This window comes from Theropithecus gelada, chromosome 7a (genome assembly GCF_003255815.1).
Source record: "Theropithecus gelada isolate Dixy chromosome 7a, Tgel_1.0, whole genome shotgun sequence".
NCBI classification, from domain to species: domain Eukaryota; kingdom Metazoa; phylum Chordata; class Mammalia; order Primates; family Cercopithecidae; genus Theropithecus; species Theropithecus gelada.
In genome coordinates, this window is record NC_037674.1 from 34,346,773 (window position 1) to 34,369,208 (window position 22,436).

At 38.6% G+C, this 22,436-nt stretch overlaps 1 protein-coding gene across 6 annotated transcripts in view; it reads left to right on the top strand.

The window, feature by feature from the left end:
• Positions 1–22,436, top strand: part of RNF111 (ring finger protein 111) — a 115,518-nt gene that overhangs the window by 39,984 nt on the left and 53,098 nt on the right. For all 6 annotated transcript variants that reach the window (XM_025390559.1, XM_025390563.1, XM_025390560.1 and 3 more), the window contains one exon: positions 6,476–7,374. In XM_025390559.1, coding sequence (XP_025246344.1) covers positions 6,495–7,374 — 880 coding nt within the window. In that variant the 5' untranslated portion in view covers positions 6,476–6,494. The remainder of the gene's footprint in view (positions 1–6,475; positions 7,375–22,436) is intronic.

Here is a 22,436-nt window from a genome sequence, read left to right on the forward strand (position 1 = left end):
AATGTACATAAGATAAAATTATCATTTTTAAGTTTATAATTTGGCATTAAGTACATTGACATTGTTGTGCAACATCTCCATCCATTTTCACAACTTTTTATCTTCCCTGACTGAAACTCTGTAACCACTAAACACTAACTCATTTTCTCCCCCTCCCTCAGGCCCTCACAACTACCATTTTATTTTCTGTCTATGAATTTGATTACTCTGGGTAATTCATATAAGTGGAATCATACAATATTTGTCTTATTGTGTCTTCTTATTTCACTTAGCATAATGTCTTCAAGATTCATCCATGTTGTAATGCGTCAGGGTTTCCTTTTTAAGGCTGAATACTATTTCATTGTACATGTATATCACATTTGTTTATCTTTTCATCACTTCAGTGGACACTTGGAATGCTTCCACCTTTTGGTTTTTGCAAATAATGCTATTATGATCCACCCTCCTTGGCCTCCCAAAGTGCTGGGATGACAGGCGTGAGGCACTACACTCAGCCAAAAATCAAGTTTATCTTACAGTTTCATAGCAGTTATCCTGAGTATAACTTTCTCCTTTCTACTAGGAAAGGTAGTAAGTTTATCAGGGTTGCACTCTTCTTTTCATAATTGAGTACATTGTTAGGTTGTGTACTCCTAGCAGAAATCTCTTGAGAAATTTTAGTATGAGCTAATGCACTTAAGGGTCCAGAGTGATACTTTTGAGGGAAAATACGTTTCTTGCTAATGAAATTTTGACTATTTAGAATATGTAAGAAAACATTATTGTCTGTATTATCTAGATATGAGTAGTAGTAGTTATAGGTAGCAGAAGAGAATATTCTGTCAGGCATTTGCTTTAATACACTTATGCTGGCACATAGAAAAATAAATAAGATAATTAAAAATTTAATACTCACCCCAAGTGATATCCCTGTAGTACAAGTATTATTTTTTTCACTTAATTAAAAGATAGTTAAATGGTAGACATATTTCTAGTTGATTTTCTGATAATCTCTAAAACTGTTGTAGAAAAATGCCAAGTCATCTATGGCTTTTTTTTTTCTTCTTTCTTTTGAGATGGAATTTCGCCTTGTTACCCAGGCAGGAGTGCAATGGCATGATCTTGGCTCACTGCAACCTCTACCTTGCAGGTTCAAGCAATTCTTCTGTCTCAGCCTCCTGAGTAGCTGGGATTACAGGCATGTACCAACGCGCCTGGCTAACTTTGCATTTTTGATAGAGACGGATTTTTTCCATGTTGGTCAGGCTGGTCTCGAACTCCCAACCTCAGGTGATCTGCCTGCCTCGGCCTCCCAAAGTGATGGGATTATAGATGTGAGCCACTGTGCCTGGCCGGCTTTTAAAATTTCTTTTAAAAATCTTGTTTCTTTAGAGTCATGTAAGCAATAATTACATTTTTTTTTTTACAGTTGAAGCAAGTGTTCATATTTATAATTGGTAGTGAAGCATCATACCAATAATAATGTATCACAGTTTAGAAGTAGAGTTCTTCAGAGTTGTATGGGTAGTCTTAATGGGTTTGTCCTCCTTTTGCTCACATAAACTTGATCACATAAAATGTGAATCCCAACTCTAAATTTTACTTTTGAAAGTATTTTTTTTAGCTATTATATTTTCTTAGTGCAAGGTTTACCAATAGTGGTGTATTCTACACTAGTATCAGGAGTAATTAGCATGAAGTCATCATGATATAGCAATAAAATGATTGGATCGGTGTACACAAAGAGGGACTAGTATTATGGTTTCACTATTGAAGCAATGTATAACAGCAAGCCATTTATAATGTCACCAAGGAGATATATTTTGTACACATTTGCCTCCTTTGTAAATTAGATCAGCCAATAATTTTTACAAAAATAAAAGACTAGAATACAGTTTTATCAAATAGCGAATCATTGAGAATATTATCTGTTGTTATATTTGCCACTTTTTAAGTTAAGTGCAATACTGGTGTCTCTTTTTGAACTTTCCTCTTCTCGGTTCAAAATACAGACTGATACAATACAACGATGGATTTTAGAAAAAAGCGTTTAGAACATGATACAATACAGCGATGGATTTTAGAAAAAAAAAAAAAATAGTGTGAATTACTCCCTGGCTGGGAACCTCTTAGTTATATGGGATGCTAATTTTGCATTTAATGACTGCATGACATGGTAACTCAGAGAACAGTTACTGGTGTACAAACACACACCACAGCATACACCAAACCACCCCTCCTTGCTCGCCTCTACTGTTTTCTCATTGGACAGACTAAATTGACCAAAAATCAGAGCAGATTTAACCATAAACAGTTGATTGCGTTGTTTTGGCTTTGGGACATGAAATGATGGAAAAGAAATTGGGTTCAGTTAATTGTGCTATGAATCGCTTCTTTGTAAACTAATGTACATGGCTCCATGTTCTCAGAATTTGTCTGGTTTTTGGCAAATTTTCATTGCCTCTCATGATCTCCATTATCAACATGAGGACTTAGTAATTATGGATGAGGAGTCTCATTTTTAAATCTTCAGCCAGTAAAGACTCCACGATCTCCTCCTCTGAAATCCACCAGAACATAACTCTGACATGGATTTCTGGAAGAACCCCAGCTGTTTCCAAGATACATCATGAGACTTCTGTTGCTGATGGAGTCTATATAGTTATCAGATGCCCAGAAATCTTGATACTTTTCCTCTTGACTTTTTCACTTTTTTTTTTTAACCTCTTGACTTTCTGGCAGGAGTTTTATTGGGATATAATTTCATTGGGTTTTTAATATATTCACAGAGTTGCATAGCTGGCACCACAATCAATTGTAGAACATTTTCAGTTCACTGAAAAGAAAAGAAATTCTATACCTTTTTTTTTTTTTCCTCCGGGAGACAGAGTCTTGCTCTGTCGCCCAGGCTGGAGTGCAGTGGCGCAATCTCGGCTCTCTGCAACCTCTGCCTCCTGGGTTCAAGTGATTCTCCTGCCTCAGCCTCCTGAGTAGCTGGGATTACAGGTGCCTGCCACCATGCCTGGCTGATTTTTGTATTTTTAGTAGAGACAGGGTTTCACCATGTTGGCCGGGCTGGCCTCAAGCTCCTGGCCTCATGTGATCCACCTCAGCCTCCCAAAGTGCTGGGATTACAGGCGTGAGCCATTGCGCCCGGCCCACCTTTTATTTTATTTTATTTTATTTATTTATTTATTTATTTATTTATTTTATTTTGAGACGAAGTTTCACTCTTGTTGCCCAGGCTGGAGTGCATTGGTGCGATATTGGCTCACTGCAACCTCTGCCTCCCTGGTTCAAGCAATTCTCCTGTCTTAGCCTCCTGAGTAGCTGAGATTACAAGTGCACACCACCACACCTGGCTAATTTTTTGTATTTTTAGTAGAGACAAGGTTTCACCATGTTGGCCAGGCTAGTCTCGAACACCTGACCTCAGGTGATCTACCCACCTCGGCCTCTCAAAGTATAGGGATTACACGTGTGAGCCAGCGTGCCTGGCCAGAAACTCCATACTTTTTGGCCATTATAGTCGAATCTTCCTATCATCCCCAGCCCTAGGTACCCACGTTCTAGCTCTGCAGATTTGCCTATTCCAGACATTCCATATAAAGGGAACCTTACATTATGTTATCTTTTTGACTGGTTTCTTTTACTTAGCATATTGTTCATCCGTGTTGTAGCTTGAATCAGTATGGTAGTCCCTGCCCTCATCCAAGGGGAAACCATTCTGAGACCCCCAGTGGATGCCGGAAACCATATAGTGTTTCTTTTTTCATACACCTACATGCCTATGATAAAGTTTAATTTATAAATTAGACAGAATAAGAGACTAACAACAACAATAACATAGCACAATTCTAACAGTATACTGTAATAAAACTTACGTGAATGTGGTCTCTCTCTCATACTGTGAGTAACTGAAGCTGTGGAAAGTTAGACTGGATAGTGATAGTGAGGGACTACCATACTTCATTTCTTTCTGTTGCTGAGTAATCTTTCATGTGGATTTATTTATTCATCAGTTGATTGGCATTTGTGTTCCCACTTTTTGACTGTTATGACTAATGTTGCTGTTTATAAGTTTTTTTATGAGTATGTGTTTTCATTTCTATTGGGTACATACCTAGGAGTGGAAATGCTAGGTCATATAGCAATTCTGTGTTTAATTTTTTTTTTTTTCCTTGAGACAGTCTTGCTCTGTTGCCCAAGCTGGACTGCAGCAGTGCAATCGCAGCTCACTGTAACCTCTTCCTCCCAGGTTCAAGCGATTCTCATGCCTCAGCCTCCCAAGTAGCTGGGATTATAGTCATGTGCAACTAGCCTGGCTAATTTTTGTATTTTTAGTAGAAATGGGGTTTTGCCATGTTGGCCAGGCAAGTCTTGAACTCCTGGCCTCCAGTGATCCACCGCCTTGGCCTCCCAAGTGGTGGGATTACAGATATGAGCCACCATGCCCAGCCTGTATTTAATTTTTGAGGATCTGCTAGACTGCTTCCCAAAGTAGCTTGTATGATTTTACATTTCCATCAGCAATGTATGAGGGTTCCAATTTTTTTTTTTTTTGCATCCTCTCTTTTTTTTTTTTTTTTTTTTGAGACGGAGTCTCGCTCTGTCGCCCAGGCTGCAGTGCAGTGGCGAGATCTCAGCTCACTGCAAGCTCCGACTCCCGGGTTCACGCCATTCTCCTCCGTCAGCCTCCCGAGTAGCTGGGACTACAGGCGCCCGCCACCACGCCCGGCTAATATTTTGTATTTTTTAGTAGAGACGGGGTTTCACCGTGTTAGCCAGGATGGTCTTGATCTCCTGACCTCGTGATCCGCCCATCTCAGCCTCCCAAAGTGCTGGGATTACAGGCTTGAGCCACCGCGCCCGGCCTTTTTTGCATCCTCTCTAACACTTGTTATTACCTGTCTTCTTTATTATAGCCATCCTATTTGATCCCGTTCAACTCTTAGATCACATGTACCTGTGTTTTATTGTGACTTCTGTTTTCTTGCCTTTAATTAAAATGATCCTTGTCTGACTGGCTGCCTTCTGTAATTTGCTCATTGCCATGCTCATGTTCACTCATCTTTGTGTTCCTGGTTTATCACTGATCCTGCTGAACTACAGATAGGGCTTGATGGCTGATCTTGGATACAGCACTGCCTGTCCTTGTAAATAAGAATAAAAGAAGATAGTGGTTTTGATAGCTTTTTGTAGGAATAGGCCATTCTATGCCTTAATTATTGTCATTTGTTCTGATAATAAAGTTGTATACTACAGTAACATGGGAGACCTGTAAGATTATATATTTCTGTAACCCATTTGTAGAGAGGGAAAATACTTGCTTACAAAACAGCTGTTTTACTCGCTTTTTAGGAACTGGTTTAAAAATGTATTTTATGGGCAAAACAAATCTATGGTGTCAGAAGTTACAATAGTGGTTAACAACTCGGTGGGTTGTAGTAATGGCAAGAGGATTTCTAGGGTGCTGGTTATGTTGTTTCTCTATCTGTTTGCCACTTACATAGAGGTGTTCATTTTGTTAGTGTTCATTGATCTATAAACTTAGACTATATGTATATGCTATACTTAATAAAAACTTGTTAAAAATATGTTAACAGTGTTTACTCATATTTTACACTAGTGAAGCTCTTCGTTTGTCACAGTAACTGCCTTTCTGATGAATATGTTTCATTTTGTCATGATATTTACTAATTTTAAGTTATTTTCATATGTACATTGCATTGATGTAAATGCTTTAAATTCATATCTCCTTTTGGCAGCTCGTAATTTAAGATGTTGAATGATTTAGATAGATTAGCTGTACAAAGTTTGATTTTATATTCTGCTGTACTGTTTATTTAACTGAATAATCTTTAGCAGCCCAAAGTCTTGGCTGTAATCTTTCTGTATCTAAAACTGAAATGCAGTAGTTGTGCCTATTATCAGGAGAATTCAGATTCTCATTAGAGAATTAATAGAATGGTATGAAGGAAAAAAACATAGAAAAGAGAAGCTTATATTCATTAGCTCATTATTAATAGTATCAATCTAATGTAACCATCTAGATGTACAGAAATATTTAATAACCAGTTAAAAATGTCATACCAGGAGTAAAACATGTTGACTAGTCTTTTGAATTCGAATCCTTTTGTCTATATTTCACTGAAATAGGTTTTGAAGTGATTGTTTGATTTGACCAAATATGTTATGTTGCTGAAGGTAGTAAGATATGCAACAAGATCAGTTTTTGATTAATAGAAGTTTTTAAGTAGGCTTATGCTCTATATTTACTGTATTTCTAAAAATTGGGTGCATGAGTAGAGTGACCAGAGAAAAATGTTTTATAAGAACAGTAAAATAATTTATAACACGTTTTGTGCACTGATGAGGAAAAGACAGTTCTGCCTTTATAAGGGATCTTCTTGGTGGAATTTGAGAACTCTTCAGTTAAATAGTATAATAAAACACATTAAAATTCTTTTAAATATCTAATTTTGTCTTCTAGGCTTTCCTTAAAGTTTCCCATGTCTCAATGGACTCCTGAATATAACGAGCTCTATACCTTAAAAGTGGATATGAAGAGTGAGATTCCTTCTGATGCACCAAAGACACAGGAGAGTCTGAAAGGGATCCTTTTGCATCCAGAGCCCATTGGGGCAGCCAAAAGTTTTCCTGCAGGAGTTGAGATGATTAATAGTAAAGTGGGGAATGAATTCTCTCACCTTTGTGATGATTCTCAAAAACAAGAGAAGGACATGAATGGTAACCAGCAAGAACAAGAAAAAAGTGTCGTTGTGAGGAAAAAACGCAAAAGCCAGCAGGCTGGCCCTTCGTATGTGCAGAATTGTGTTAAAGAAAACCAGGGAATATTAGGACTGAGGCAACACCTAGGAGCACCAAGTGATGAAGATAATGATTCCTCTTTTAGTGATTGTCTTTCTTCTCCTTCATCTAGTCTGCATTTTGGAGATTCTGATACTGTGACTTCAGATGAGGATAAAGAAGTCCCTGTAAGACATTCCCAGACCATTTTGAGTGCTAAAAGTAGAAGCCATAGTGCACGGTCTCATAAGTGGCCTCGGACTGAGACAGAATCTGTATCAGGATTGTTAATGAAAAGACCCTGTTTACATAGCAGTTCATTACGGAGACTTCCATGCAGAAAGAGATTTGTAAAAAATAATTCCTCACAGAGGACACAGAAACAAAAAGAAAGGATATTAATGCAGAGGAAGAAACGAGAAGTGTTAGCGCGAAGAAAATATGCCTTGCTACCTAGTTCTAGTAGTTCCAGTGAGAATGACCTCAGCAGCGAATCCTCTTCTAGCTCATCAACTGAAGGAGAAGAAGATTTGTTTGTTTCTGCCAGTGAAAACCACCAAAACAATTCAGCTGTTCCCTCAGGTAAAAATGTTTAAGCTGAGTAAAACATGGAACCGATTGCATTGTATATGTGCTTAATTTTTTGTTTGTGTCTTACTGATTTTATTTAAAATTACTATCAGGCTCTATTAACTTTTATTTTTAAGCCATATAAATTATCAATTGCAGTATTAAACCATGACTCCAATGCTAAGATAAAAATTAAAAAAATTTCTAGTGACAAAAATAAGTCAGAGTTTTTTGGGGGAATAGCCATTTATTCCTTTTTTTTTTTTTCTGAAACAGAGTGTCACTCTGTCCCTCAGGCTGGAGTGCAGTGGCGCGATCTCGGCTCACTGCAACCTCCGCCTCCCGGGTTCAAGCAATTCTCTTGTCTCAGCCTCCCAGGTAGCCAGGATTACAGGCACCCACCACCATGCCCAGCTAATTTTTGTATTTTTAGTAGAGACAGGGTTTTACCATGTTGGCCAGGCTAGTCTTGACTCCTGACCTCAAATTATCTGCCTGCCTTGGCCTCCCAAAATGATGGGACTAGAAGCATGAGCCACCGCACCTTGCTTTATTTAGATACATTTTATACATATTAGATTATATTTTATATGTGTTCTTAATTTATGGTACGCATTTTTTCCCTTGTGTTTCTTTAATATGCTTGACTTTTATTAATACTTTTTCAGCTCCCTGTATGATGGATTCAACCATAGTAAGAACAGTTCTAGTAACTAAAAGAGACTGGTTAATATTCTTTTTTCTTTTTTTTTGAGTCAGCATCTGGCTTTGTTGCTCAGGCTGGAGTACAGTGATGCAATCTTGGTTCACTGCAACCTTCACCTCCTGGGCTCAAGCCGTCCTCCCACCTCAGCCTCTCTAGTAGCTGGGACTATAGGCACACACCACCACACCTGGCTTATTTTTGTATTTTTTGTAGAGATGGGTTTTGTCAAGTTGCTCAGGCTGGTCTTGAACTCCTTAGCTCAGGCAATCCACCTGCCTTGGCCTCTCAATATTTTTTCTTTAAGTGCTGTGTTCTTGTTGTTTGCTGTTATCATGTTCTTTATAGTTGAAAAATAATTTCAGGTATTTGAGTAATAACTTTTATTCTAATACTAGAACCCAGAGACTTTTAGTCCTGACAGTGCATACAATACATCAATTAAAATTGGATAGGGACTATTTCCTGTCAGTGCTCTTGCGCATATGTGCCCTTGCTCATGTGCACCGACACTCTCTCACACACACACAGTAAATGTGATATGTAAGTAGAATAAGTTTATTTGCAGATAGTCCTGAAATGTATGTTCCATATATACAGACCATCCTAAGATAATGCATCACTTTTACAGTTGTGATTTAAAGGGAGCTGTTGAAGTGAGCATTGAAGAGCTGTCTGAACTGAGGGAAAAGATTAATTTCTTGTGAAATTAGTGAATAGGGCAGTGGGCTTAGGGGGAGCTTTCTAAAGGGTTAGCTAGGTCATGGTTTCTAATACTAACATAAGCTTTCTCAGTTTTACCTTATGTCTTGCCTGTTAAGGTCAGGGCTTGCTAGTCTACTTTTGGATGTGCCATTTCTTCTTCTCTTCTTATTTATGAGTCCCTTCCTTTTCCACGAATTTCTTTCCTTTTTCATTTTCATTTTTCTATTTTTGCCAGAACCCTAAAACCAGTAACCTTGTTCTTAATCTTAGGCTTGGCCATGTTCAGATCAGTTTTAACCTACACAGATACTTTTTTGAGAAGAGTTCATTTTGATCATGTATAGCCAGCTGAGAAGAATGTAGAATAACCATTCCCAGAGGTTTCCTGAAAATAAGGGAAATGAGGGGTTGTCTTGCTTAATTGTCACTTTTTTCTCAGGTGGTCAGAATGTGCACGTACTGGTTTTGGGAGCGAGAACAGCAGAGCTCAATTTGTGCTTGAAGTTAATGAGACAGGATGATTGATGTGGAGCAGAAGTTCTAAGGAGCTGATGTTTATAGGGGAATGAGAATATAGTAATTGAATGTCATTATCAGTGCCAGGGGTTCATATAGTCCCAAGTATTAAAGAGAAGTCCAAATTTAATGCATTTAAAAATCTTATTTAATAATTATTGTAGCAAGTTTTTCTTTTTTACTGCCTTTCTTGGAAGGATTACATTATTTTAATTACATTATTTTCAGACATTACCCTCAAACATTAGAAACAGAAATCCAAAATGTTGAAACCAAGAACACCCAATGTTTTCTGGTTTCTAGACAAGTGATTTCTGTAAACTATTTTTTTAAAAAAATAATGATTTAATAATATTCACATGATATGGAATTTTAAAAGTATCTAGTAAGTTTAAAATAGAAGATAAAAGGTTATCTGTTCTTCATATCCTCCAGTCTTACTATTACCCAGAAGTAATCACTATTAGTAGTTTCTTATCTCCCTTAGAAAATGTGAAAGCCTATTCAAGGATAAATAATGTGACTCTTTTTATATCACCATGTATAGTTATCTCATTCTTTTTGACATTTGCGTAGTATTCCCTTTGTATGGCTGTTCCATAATGTATTTAATCAGCTTTTGTCAGTGAATATTTGCTGCATTGAGCAAACTTGAGCTTGCATTTTGTACACCTATGTAAGTGTATCTTAAGGAATAATTTCTAAAAGTGTTTCAGAGGGTATATGCATTGAAAGTGTTGTTAGCTATTGTTACCAGAATGCCCTCCAAGAAGTTTGCATTAAATTCCTCGATGCTAATATCATGCTGGTAATAAAAATACCTAACACTGGTTGAGTGCTTACTCTGTGCTAGTAATGTTCTATTTTATGTGTATTCTCATTGAATCCTTCCAGTACTCATATGAGATGGATTCCATTATCGTCACACTCATATTACAGATGAAACATTTGGAAAATCAGTTTGGAATGATTTTTTAAAAACTATTTTCAGAATAGTTAAACTGAAATATTAATGGGACTTAACTTTATTGTCAAGAAATCTCAGCTCTTTCAAATAATTAACTTCCTTAGATTCTTAGGAGATAGGTTATTTCCTAGTCATATTTTGAGTGATTCAAATAAAGTGATTTGGCAAAAAGTCTTAGGTAATTCAAATGGTAGAACTAGAACTTGAACTCAGGCTTTCTGGATAGAGTTGTAATGTCTGAACTTTTAATTTGACTTATTTACTAAATGTTGATATGATTTGTATGGATGATTGGGTATTAGTTAGTCTGGAGCTTCTGGGACAACTTTTTCTTACAATGCATTTATTAATCCATTCTCACACTGCTAATAAAGACATACCTGAGACTGGGTAATTTATAAAGGAAAGGGGTTCCACATGGCTGGGGAGGCCTCACGGTTATGGCAGAAGGTGAATGAGGAGCAAAGTCACGTCTTACATGGCAGCAGGCAAGAGAGAGCTTGTGCAGGGGAACTCCCATTTATAAAACCATCAGATCTCATGAGACTTACTAACTACCATGAGAACATGGTATGTGGAAAATTGCCTACCTGAATTATGTCCATCTGGCCTCGTCCATGACACATGGGGATTATTACAAGTCAGGGTGAGATTTGGGTAGGGATACAGCCAGACCATATCATTCTGCCCCAGCCCCTCCCAAATCCCATGTCCTCACATTTCAAAACCAATTATGCCTTCCCAACAGTCCCCTGAAGTCTTAACTCATTTCAGTATTAACTCAGAAGTCCACAGTCCAAAGTCTCATCTGAGACAAGGCAAGTCCCTTCTGCCTATGAGCCTGTAAAATTGGAAGCAAGTTAGTTCCTAGATACAATGATGGTACAGGCATTGGGTAGTTATACCTGTTAACATTTAGTTCCACATAACTTATGCAAATTTCTGTAGCTGGCTTGAATTTCTCCCCCAGAAAATGGGTTTTTCTTTTTTATCATATTGTCAGTCTGCAAATTTTAATTTTGTGCTCTTCTTCCTCTGGAATGCTTTGCTCTTAGAAATTACTTCTGCCAGATACCCTAAATCATCTCTGTCAAGTTCAAGGTTCCACAGACCTCTAAGGCAGAGGCAAAATGCTGCCAGTCTCTTTGCATAGCAAGAGTGACCCATTTATTCCAGTTCCCAAGAAGTTCCTTGTCTTCATCTGAGGCTACCTCAGCCTGGACTTTATTGTCCGTATCACTATCAGCATTTTGGTCAAAGCCATTCAACAAGTCTCTAGGAAGTTCCGAACTTTCCCATATCTTCCTATCTTCTTTGGAGCTCTCCAAACTTTTCCAAACTCTGCCAGTTACCCAGTTCCAAAGTTGCTTCCACATTTTCAGATATCTTTACAGCAGTGGTCCACTCTGTTAGTACCAATTTACTGTATTAGTTCATTCTTATGTTGCTAATAAAGACATACCCGAGACTGGTAATTCGTTCTGATTATTTTTTTGAGACAGTCTTACTCTGTGGCCCAGGCTGGAGTGCAGTGATATAATCTGGGCTCACTGTAACCTCCACCTCTTGGGTTAAAGTGACTTTCCTGCCTCAGCCTCCCGAGTAGCTGGGATGACAGGTGTGCACCACCACGCCTGGCTAATTTTTGTATTTTTAGTAGAGACTGGGTTTCACCATGATGGCTGGGCTGGTCTCGAACTCCTGGCGTCAAGAGAACCACTGCCCACCTCGGCCTCCCAAAAGACTGGAATTACGGGTGTGAGCCACCACACCCAACCAAGACTGTGTGATTTATAAAGGAAAGAGGTTTAATTGACTTACAATTCCACATGGCGGGGCAGGCCTCACAATCATGGCAGAAGGTGAATGAGGAGCAAAGTCACATTTTACATGGCAGCAGGTGAGAGAGAGCTTGTGCAGGGGAACTCGCATTTATAAAATCATCAGATCTCATGAGACTTGTTCACTACCATGAGAACATGGTATGTGGGAAAATTGCCCCCATGATTCAGTTTTCTCCACCTGGCCCCTTCTTGGCATGTGGGCATTATTACAATTCAAGGTGAGATTTGGGTGGGGATACAGCCAAACCATATTGGTGCATCAATATTTATTGGCTATTGGGAAATAAACTGATGGAAGAATGTTCTACATTTTAAGTATTTTGTAATATCTTAAAACACTCCAAGGCACAACAGTTGTATATAATTAACTGACTTTACATCATCAGTTTATTTGTGGTTCTTTTTGGTTTGGTTTTGTTTGCTTTTTGAGACAGAGCCTTGTCTGTTGCCCAGGTTGGAGTGCAGTGGCTCAATTACGACTTGCTGCAGCCTCAACCTCCCTGGGCTCAGGTGATGCCCCCACCTCAGCCTCCTTAGTAGCTGGGACAGCAGCAGGTGTGTGCAACCACACATGACTAATTTTTTTTTTTTTTTTTTTTTTTTTTTTTGTAGAGACAGGGTTTTGTCATGTGGCCCAGGCTGATCTCAAACTCCTGGGCTTAAGTGATCTGCCTGTCTCGGCCTCCCAAAGTGCTGGATTATAGGTGTGAGCCACTGCACATAACCAGTTTATTGGTTATAATCAACAGATTTCTGGAAAATAATCCCTTTTTGCTGTCCCATTATTAATTGGCTTTTAACTTTAACTCTTTATTTTTTGTTATTTTAACTTTATTTCTATACATAACTTTCTTTATAGAAAGCCGAAGTGATATGTTACTTGGGCTATTAGCAAGCCTGTTGGACATTGAGTTTTTCCCAGTTGCCAGTGAGGCTGATAATTTATACATTCTGTTTTGTTCCTATAATATTTGTCAAGAACTTCAGATATTTAAAATAACCTAACAGAAGCTAGGTTTGAGAATGGGTGTTAATTTTAGTAATGTATTTCTAGGATCTATTCAGAGAACCTTACTGGAAGTAATTAACATTTAGTAGCACTAAAACCTTGGGTTGCCCAATTAATTGTGGATATGAGGACTTCCTGATACTTTATTAACTTTAAAATTAATAGGTATTGTAGATTATATCTCCTTCAGTCTTGAAGGAAATGTAAATGTCAAATATGCTCCTAAATAAGAGAGCTTAAGTCAGTCCCATTTTACCACTGAGGAGAAAAAGAAGTTTTGTCTATCTTGCTTTGAAATATGAAGTTTTAAGGCTGTTGTTAAAATAGTCATATGTCTTATTACCTTATTTACATATAAAATATTGAAAAAATGTTAATTTAGAATTAGTGATTATTACGCACCCTTCCTGAAAATAATTTTATCCACACAAGCATCATAGACATTGACGTCTTGGTAATTGCTAGAACCATTTTTTAAGTCATCACAATTTGTGAGAGCATAGGATCCTCATCTGCTTTGTGTGAGATACGGCACTTACTGACTCCATGAGTGATGCATCACTAGAAACTTTGTCTCAAACTACAGATGTCATTTTACCTTATATTGGGCCTTAAAAAATTATCCAGTAGCTGTATATATATGTTTACCATGTGTAGTCCATACTGTATTGACTTTTTAAGCTTTTTTAAAAGTTTGCTTAAAAAGATAACCCTTGGAATTGTAGAGTCCCAGGATCAGGAATTATATCTAAAGCTGTGAATACTTCTGTCCCTCTTTTTGAAAAATAGCATTGATTGAGTTATTTTTTTTTTGGTTTTATGATTTTATTTGGGAACTTATAGACATATACAAAAACAGAAATATGCAACGAACTCCCCCATATACTCATTATCTCGCTTCAGTTGTTGACATTCCACCATTCTTACTTCATTTCTAACCCCTCTTTTTTTTTTCCTGGAGAGTTTCAGAACAATTGTAGATATCATTTTACTCATAGAGACTTCAACTCACATGGTTTAATTCTATTTTATATATGGCATCGTTTCTGTAAACTGATAGTTAGGTCTAAAAGCTTGATTAGGTTCAAGTTTAGTCCTGGCAGTACTTTGTTGGTGATACTATGTGCTGTCTGTTGCGTCACATATTGAGCTTGATCAGAGGGTTCAGGTGTCATTCTGATCCTTCCATTATAAAGTTCCCCTTCACTGTTTTCTGTAATGTTTTTTAGCAGTTATTAATGGTCTTGCCCAGATTCATTATATTAGGGGTTGCAAAATACTGATTTTTTTTTTTTTTGAGATGGAGTTTTGCTTTTGTTGCCCAGGCTGGAGTGCAAAGATGTGATCTCAGCTCACCGCAACCTCTGTCCCCCGGGTTCAAGTGATTCCCCTGCCTCTACCTCCCGAGCAGCTGGGATTACAGGCTTATGCTACCATACTTGGCTAATTTTGTATTTTTAGTAGAGATGAGGTTTCTCCATGTTGGTCATGCTGGTCTCAAACTCCTAACCTCAGGTGATATGCGTGCCTCGGCCTCCCAAAGTTCTGTGATTACAGGCGTGAGCCACCACTCCCAGCCTTGATATTCTAATTCTATCACTTTGCTTAAGTTTATTATCTGAGATTCTTCTATGAAGGAAGAACACTTCGTTCATAAGCTAATTGGTTATTCTGAAATTCTGTTCATACAGGAAAGGCGAGATGAATGCTTGATTTTCTTCCTTCATTTACCACTTCTCAGAATGACTTGGTATTCTAGCAGCATCCAAAGAGGTGTTTTTGGTTTTCAGTATCATGAATGCATGAATTTTAGTATATTTGATGGATTTCAGTTTGTTGCAGTCTTTTTATATTTTTTAAAATGATTTCATCTTTGGCCATTGGGAACATCTTCAGACTGGGTCATTGTCCTTTTGATGTCATCCTAGTGGTCTTTGATAACTTCCCTACTCTCTGGTATATCAGATTGGTGCAGATTAATCTATAGTTCCTGCCACAGACCTAGAAACAGCTGTTCCTTTAAGAACTCCTGACTTTTTTTTTTTTGGAGACAGAGTCTTGTTCTTTCGCCAGATTGGAGTGCAGTGATGTGATCTTGGCTCACTGCAACCTCCGCCTCCTGGGTTTAAGTGATTCCCCTGCCTCGGTCTCCTGGGTAGCTGGGACTACAGGCGCGCACCACCATACCTGGCTAACTTTTTGTATTTTAGTAGAGATGGGGTTTTACCGTGTTGGCCAGCATGGTCTCGATCTCCTGACCTCATGATCCGCCTGTCTCAGCCTCCTCAAGTGCTGGGATTACAGGTGTGAGCCACCGCACCTGGCCCGATTTTCTTTTATTGGGAGGTGATAGAGACTAAAGTCTGGGAACTAAGGTGTTTTTTGTTCTACTGGGTTGCCAATGCTTTTGGCTTTTTTTAATTTAACCTAATTTTTTTTTTTTTTTAAAGGGACAAGGTCTCACTCTGTCACCTAGGCTGCAGAGCAGTGGTGCACTCATAGCTTTCTGCAGCCTTGACCTCCTGGGCTCGAGTGATCCTCCTTCCTCAGCCTTCTGAGTACTTGGGACGACAACACATGCTGTCTTGCTCCACTAATTTTTCAATTCTATTTTAATTTTTTTTTTAGAGATGAGATCTTCTTACATTGCCCAGTGTGGTCTCAACTTCCTGGCCTCAACTTATCCTCCTATCTTAGCCTCCTCATTTGCTGGGATTACAGGTGTGGTGTGAACCACCATGCCTAGCACATTTTTTTTTTTTTTTTTTTTTTTTGAGACGGAGTCTCGCTCTGCCCCCCAGGCTGGAGTGCAGTGGCTGGCTCTCGGCTCACTGCAAGCTCCGCCTCCCGGGTTCCCGCCATTCTCCTGCCTCAGCCTCCCGAGTAGCTGGGACTACAGGCGCCCGCCACCTCACCCGGCTAGTTTTTTGTATTTTTTTTAGTAGAGACGGGGTTTCACCGGGTTAGCCAGGATGGTCTCGATCTCCTGACCTCGTGATCCGCCCGTCTCGGCCTCCCAAAGTGCTGGGATTACAGGCTTGAGCCACCGCGCCCGGCCGCCTAGCACATTTTGACTGTTTTAACAAAGCTAGGAATGTAAAGATTTAGAAAAAAATAAATCTTTAAGTGAATATTTCCACTATAAGTTTAGGATTAGGGTTTTTATGTAAGTTGTTGTTTTATATTTGTATTCTTATGCTGAAAACTCTGATTCTTAATAATATTAACCATTGCTTATTTGCCTTATCCTGTATATAACATAAATACATACACATAAGTGAACTAGTTTCAACATAAAAATTACTTTTAATGGCAAAACTGCCCTTGCTTTTTCACCAACCTAATATAGTAGTTTTAATTAATACAGTTTAAGTATTTTGTTTTGTATAGTGCCTTTTTGCCCTTGGCCAGTTTTCTGTGTGGTTGTGCCACCAATTTCACATGCATTTAGGTTCATTTATTTCAGGGTTGGCTTTTTAAAGGATATTTTTAAAAAAATTTAATTTTGCTTTTTAAATTATGTAAAACATTTAGCTGGCTTCAGAGGCAAAACTTTAAAACAAGATATACTCAGGTCTTTAGTTTTGGTTAATTCTTTCATTTTTTTTTCTTCAAAAATAAACTCAAAATATGACCCCCTTCTCTTACTCAAAAGTGTCTCTTGCTTTTTTCACTTAATATATACTATTGTTGGGGTATGCAGAGATACTGTAGAGGAATGAAAGTATGTGTCTCTGTATGTGTCATTTCTTTTTATTCCTTTTGTTGTTAAGCTTCATCATACTGCCTTGGATGGTTGTACCAGTGTATTCAACCAGTCTCCTATTGATGAACAGTTTGCAGACTTTTTTTTTTTTTAAAAATATAAATAGCATTGCAATAAACAGCTTTTTTTGACCCGGTGCGGTGGCTCCCACCTTTAATCCCAGAACTTTGGGAGGCCAAGGCAGGTGGATCATGAGGTCAGAAGTTCAAGACCAGTCTGACCAACATGGTGAAACTCCGTCTCTACTAAAAATACAAAAGTTAGCCGGGCGTAGTGGCTGCGCCTGTAATCTCAGCTACTCAGGAGGCTGAGGCAGGAGAATTGCTTGAACCCAGAAGGTGGAGGTTGCAGTGAGCCGAGATCTAGAGATTGTGCCACTGCATTCCAGCCTGGGTGACAAGAGTGGGACTCCGTCTCAAAAAAAAAAAAAAAAATCCTGCAATAAATAGCTTTTTGTATATGTCATTTCATATTTTTTTTGCCAGTGTGTCTTTGGGATAGAATTATAGAAGGCAGTTGTTGAATAAAGGACACATGCATATGTTATTTTGTAAGATATGGCCACATTTTTCTCCATGGTGATTGTAACCATTTTGAATGCTCACCAGCAAGGATGCCTGTTTTCTCAAAAATCTTTCCAACAGAATATGTTGTCAGATTTTAGGGGGTTTTTGGTCCATCTGATAGCTGAGGAATAGTATGTCAGTACATTTTAAATTTGTATTTCTTTTATTTTTTAAAATGTGTAATGTGTATCTTTTCATATGTTTTAAAAACCTTAGGTCATTTGCATTTCTTTTCCTGTGTTCAGTCTGTTCATATTTTTTTGTTTTTATTTTTTGCCTGTTTTGATATCAGGATGTTAGTCTTCATTCTTCTGTCCATTTTTAGAAGCTTTTTATATATTAGCTATATAAATCCTATATAATATACACATTTTTCACAAATTAATTATGGTGTCTTGACTTACATACTTTTTATGCCAATTTTTTTTTCTTTTTTTTCTTTTCTTGAGACAGGATCTCACTCTGTCACCCAGGTTGGAGTATAGTGTTGCTTTCTCGGCTCACTGCAACCTCAGCCTCCCACGCTTAAGCGATCCTCTCACCTCAGCCTGCTGAGTAGCTGGGACCACAAGTGCACACCCCCACGCCCGGCTAATTTTTGTATTTTTTTTGTAGGGACGGGATTTTGCAATGTTGCCCAGGCTGGTCTTGAACTTCTGAACTCAAGTGATCCACCTGCTCGACCTCCCAGGGTGCTGGGATTATAGGCGTGAGCCACCATGCCCGGCCAACATTTTTTTCCATAAGTCATATTTATCAACTTTTATTCTTACTGCTTCTGGATTTTGAGTCGTAATTAGGAATACTTTTTCCACTCCAAAGTTGTAGCAAAATTAGCCCATTTTCCCCCAGTCCTTGTACTTAATTCATTTTTAACATTTAGAGCATAGATCCATTTGGTGTTTATTCTTATGTATAATATGAAAAATGGACCCAATTTTTTTTTCATGTGACTATCCATTTGTCCCCAATCTGGTCATTAGCATCTTTTTCCTGTTGATTTGAAATATGCTACTTTTGTCACATGTTAAATTTTCCATATGCATTTGGGCCTTTTTATGGAGTTTTTACTCTGTCTTATTGCTCTGTCTGTCCATGTACAGGAAGAACACTCTTTTAATTATAGAATCTTTAATGTTTTCCTAGATACTGTTGTTTGTTTATTCTTCCAAGTGAACTTTATAATCAGTTTGTTTACATGGAGGTGATTGGGGGTGGGGAGGTCTAGGATGGTGTTTTTATTGGGATTGCATTTGTAGATTATATTACAGAGTTGACATCCTCCTATTCCAGAATATGGAATGTTTTTTCATTTGTTGATGTCTAGTTTTGTATCTTGCAGAGAGTGTTTTATGTTTTTTAAAAATTATTGAGGTATACTTAACTACTATAAAATTCATTCATTTAAAGTGTACAATTTGGTAATTTGTTTTTTTTTTTTGAGACAGGGTCTCACTTTGTTGCCCATGCTGTAGTGCAGTGGTGCGATATTCCACTCACTACAACCTCCACTTCCAGGGTTCAAGTGATTCTCCCACCTCAGCCTTCCAAGTAGCTGGGACTATATAGGTACATGCCACCACACCCAGCTAATTTTTGTATTATTTGGTAGAGACGGGGTTTCACCATGTTGGTCAGACTGGTCTTGAACTCCTGACCTCAGGTGATCTGCCTGCCTTGGCCTCCCAAAGTGCTGGGATTGCAGATGAAAGCCACCACACCCAGCCCAATTCAGTAATTTTTAAAAGTATATTTAGAGCTGTGCAGTAATGACCATAATACAGTTTTAGAATATGTTTATCAATCCCAGAAGATCCCTCCTGCTTTCTTGCTGTCAGTCTCTGTTCCTACTTTCATTCCTCTCAACCTCTAATTTGCTGTATCTATAGATTTCCCTTTTGTGGGCATTTCATATAAATGAAATCATATAATATATGGTCTTTACTGTCTGGCTTCTTTTACTTAGCATAATTTTTTTTTTTTTTTTTTTGAGGCAGGTCTTGCTCTGTTGCCCAAGCTGGAGTGCAGTGGCGATCATAGCTCACTGCAAACTCTGCTTCTCAGACTCAAGCAATCCTCCCATCTCAGCCTCCCGAGTAGCTAGGACTACAGGTGCATGTCACCATGTCTGGCTAATTTTTGTATTTTTTTGTAGAGACAAGGTTTCTCCATGTTGTCCAGCCTGGTCTCCGACTCCTGGGTTCAAGCAATCCACCTGCCTTGGCCTCCCAGAGTGCTTGGATTACAGACATGAGCCACTGGGCCCAGCCTAAGTTAGCATAATTTTTTAAGGAGGTTAATCCATGTTGTAGCAGGTATCAGTAATTAGTTTTTATTTTATTAGTTATAGCATTCTGTTGTATAGATATACCACATTTTGTTTATCTAGTTGTCAGTGATGGCATGTTTTTTTGTTTGTTTTTTGTTTTTTGAGATGGAATCTCGTTCTGTCGCCCAGGCTGGAGTTCAGTGGTGTGATCTCAGCTCACTGCAACCTCCACCTCCCGGGTTCACATGATTCTCTGCCTCAGCCTCCTGAGTAACTGGGATTACAGGTGCATACCACCATGCCCAGCTATTTTTTTTTGTATTTTTAGAAGAGACGGGGTTTCACTATGTTGGCCAGACTTGTCTTGAACTCCTGACCTTATGATCTGCCCACCTTGGCCTCCCAAAGTGTTGGGATTACAGGCATGAGCCACTGCCCCTGGCTGGAATTGTTTAAGTGATTTATTCCCTGGCTGGGCTCTGGTCCTACTTGTGTTTCTGTACTGCCATTAGTCATGAAGATGAGATACACGTGACATCTATAAGGCTAGTGAGCAGGCTCCTCTAGGTAGGTAGAAGTCAAGGGCGTTTTGAATTGTTTCCGGTATTTGCTATTGTGAAAATGCTGCAGTGAATATTTGGGTACAAATCTTTGTGTATCTATATATTTTCATTTCTGTTGGAAAGATACCAACAGAGGAGTCCCAAAGTGGAGTCAGTTGCTATAACTTCAGTAACTTTAATTGTGACTATAAAAGACAGGAGCAGTGGCAAAAGCATCTGGTAGCATGAAAATGCTTTTGATAGTAATTACACGCCCACATGTTTAGTAGGTATGGTAACATGATGTCATTTATGAAAAGAATGTGAGCTTTAGAATTGGAATTAGCTTTGAATTTTAAGTGTTGCTTATTGTTTGCTTGTAAGTCACTTAAACTTTCTAAGCTTCAGTTTCTTGATGGGGCTAGACATGCATAATACTATATATGGCACAAAGTTTGTGCTCACAGATTGGAAACTATCTTTTTTTTTCTTTTTTTTTGAGACAGAGTTTTGCTTTGCCGCCCAGGCTGGAGGGCAATGGCGCAATCTTGGCTCACTGCAGCCTCCACTTCCCGGGTTCAAGCCTCAGCCTCACGAGTAGCTGGGATTAGAGGCACACGTCACCATGCCCAGCTCATTTTTGTATTATTAATAGAGACGGGGTTTTGCCATGTTGGCCAGACTGGTCTCAAAACTCCTAACCTCAGGTGATCCACCTGCCTCGGCCTCCTAAAGTGCTCGGATTACAGGCATGAGCCACCACGCCTGGCCATGGAGACTCTTCTTACTGTTAGCATCATTCCAGTCTTAAGGCACAGAGGGACTAAGGTGATCAGTGAGTATAGTGGCTAACATTGCTTATTGCTGATGCCAAGAGAATCTGTGCTCTCTTACCAGGAAATAGAAATGGACTTTGAGGAGTTCATAAAGAACTCTCGCAGAGAAACCATTGTTTTTTTTTTTGTTTTTTTTGTTTTTTTTGAGACAGAGTCTCGCTCTGTCACCCAGGCTGGAGTGCAGTGGCCGGATCTCAGCTCACTGCAAGCTCCGCCTCCCGGGTTCACGCCATTCTCCTGCCTCAGCCTCCCGAGTAGCTGGGACTACAGGCACCCGCCACATCGTCCGGCTAGTTTTTTTGTATTTTTTTTAGTAGAGACGGGGTTTCACTGTGTTAGCCAGGATGGTCTCGATCTCCTGACCTCGTGATCCGCCCGTCTCGGCCTCCCAAAGTGCTGGGATTACAGGCTTGAGCCACCGCACCCGGCCGTGTTTTTGTTATCGTTGTGATACTACTCATATTCTTTCTAGTCTGGTAGCCAGAGAAATATGTTATTTTTCTCATGATGTTTTAAAAGCTATAAACAACCTAATCTTAAAAAACAAACAATTCAAAGAAAATCACCCACAGTCCTACCACTATCTTAGCTATACTCGTTTTTTGTCCTTTAGTATTTCTAAATGTAAAAGATAAAATGAGAATAAAATTGACCCAGTAAGAAATGACTTATTCTCCTGATTTTCTTTTAAGCTGTGCTATTTAATAAGATTAACTTCATAATTTTAGAAATGTTTCCCTTTTTAAAATTTTGGTTTAAATAACTGTTATCCTAGAAAACACTAGATTGTAGATGCCAAAATGTTGCCTGTTGTGAATATGCTTTAGTTATATAATTTTTATGTATTATGTTCAAATTATGTATAAAGTCCTTTTTAGAAAAATAATGATGTTTAAGCAATAGAATAAGGGTGCTTCAGCAAGCTATTTATATACTTTTAGTTACATGATCTCTGTATTCATAAAAAGTTATATAAATTGAATTTTCATGGATTAGCAAAGCTAGCTTTGTATCATTTATCATTGAGGTTTCAAAATGTTACATAAGCCATGTGAAATGTGTTCAATAATGTTAGCTTATTTTTTACAGGGTTTTTTTTTGTTTTTATTTTTATTTATTTATTTTTTTGAGACGGAGTGTTTGGTCTTGTCACCCAGGCTGGAGTGCAGTGGCGCGATCTTGGCTCACTGCAACCTCCGCCTCCCAGGTTCAAGTGATTCTCCTGCCTCAGCCTCAGAATAGCTGGGACTATAGGCGCCTGCCACTACACCTGGCTAATTTTTGTATTTTTAGTAGAGACGGGGTTTCACCATGTTGGCCAGGCTGGTCTCGATCTCCTGACCTTGTGATC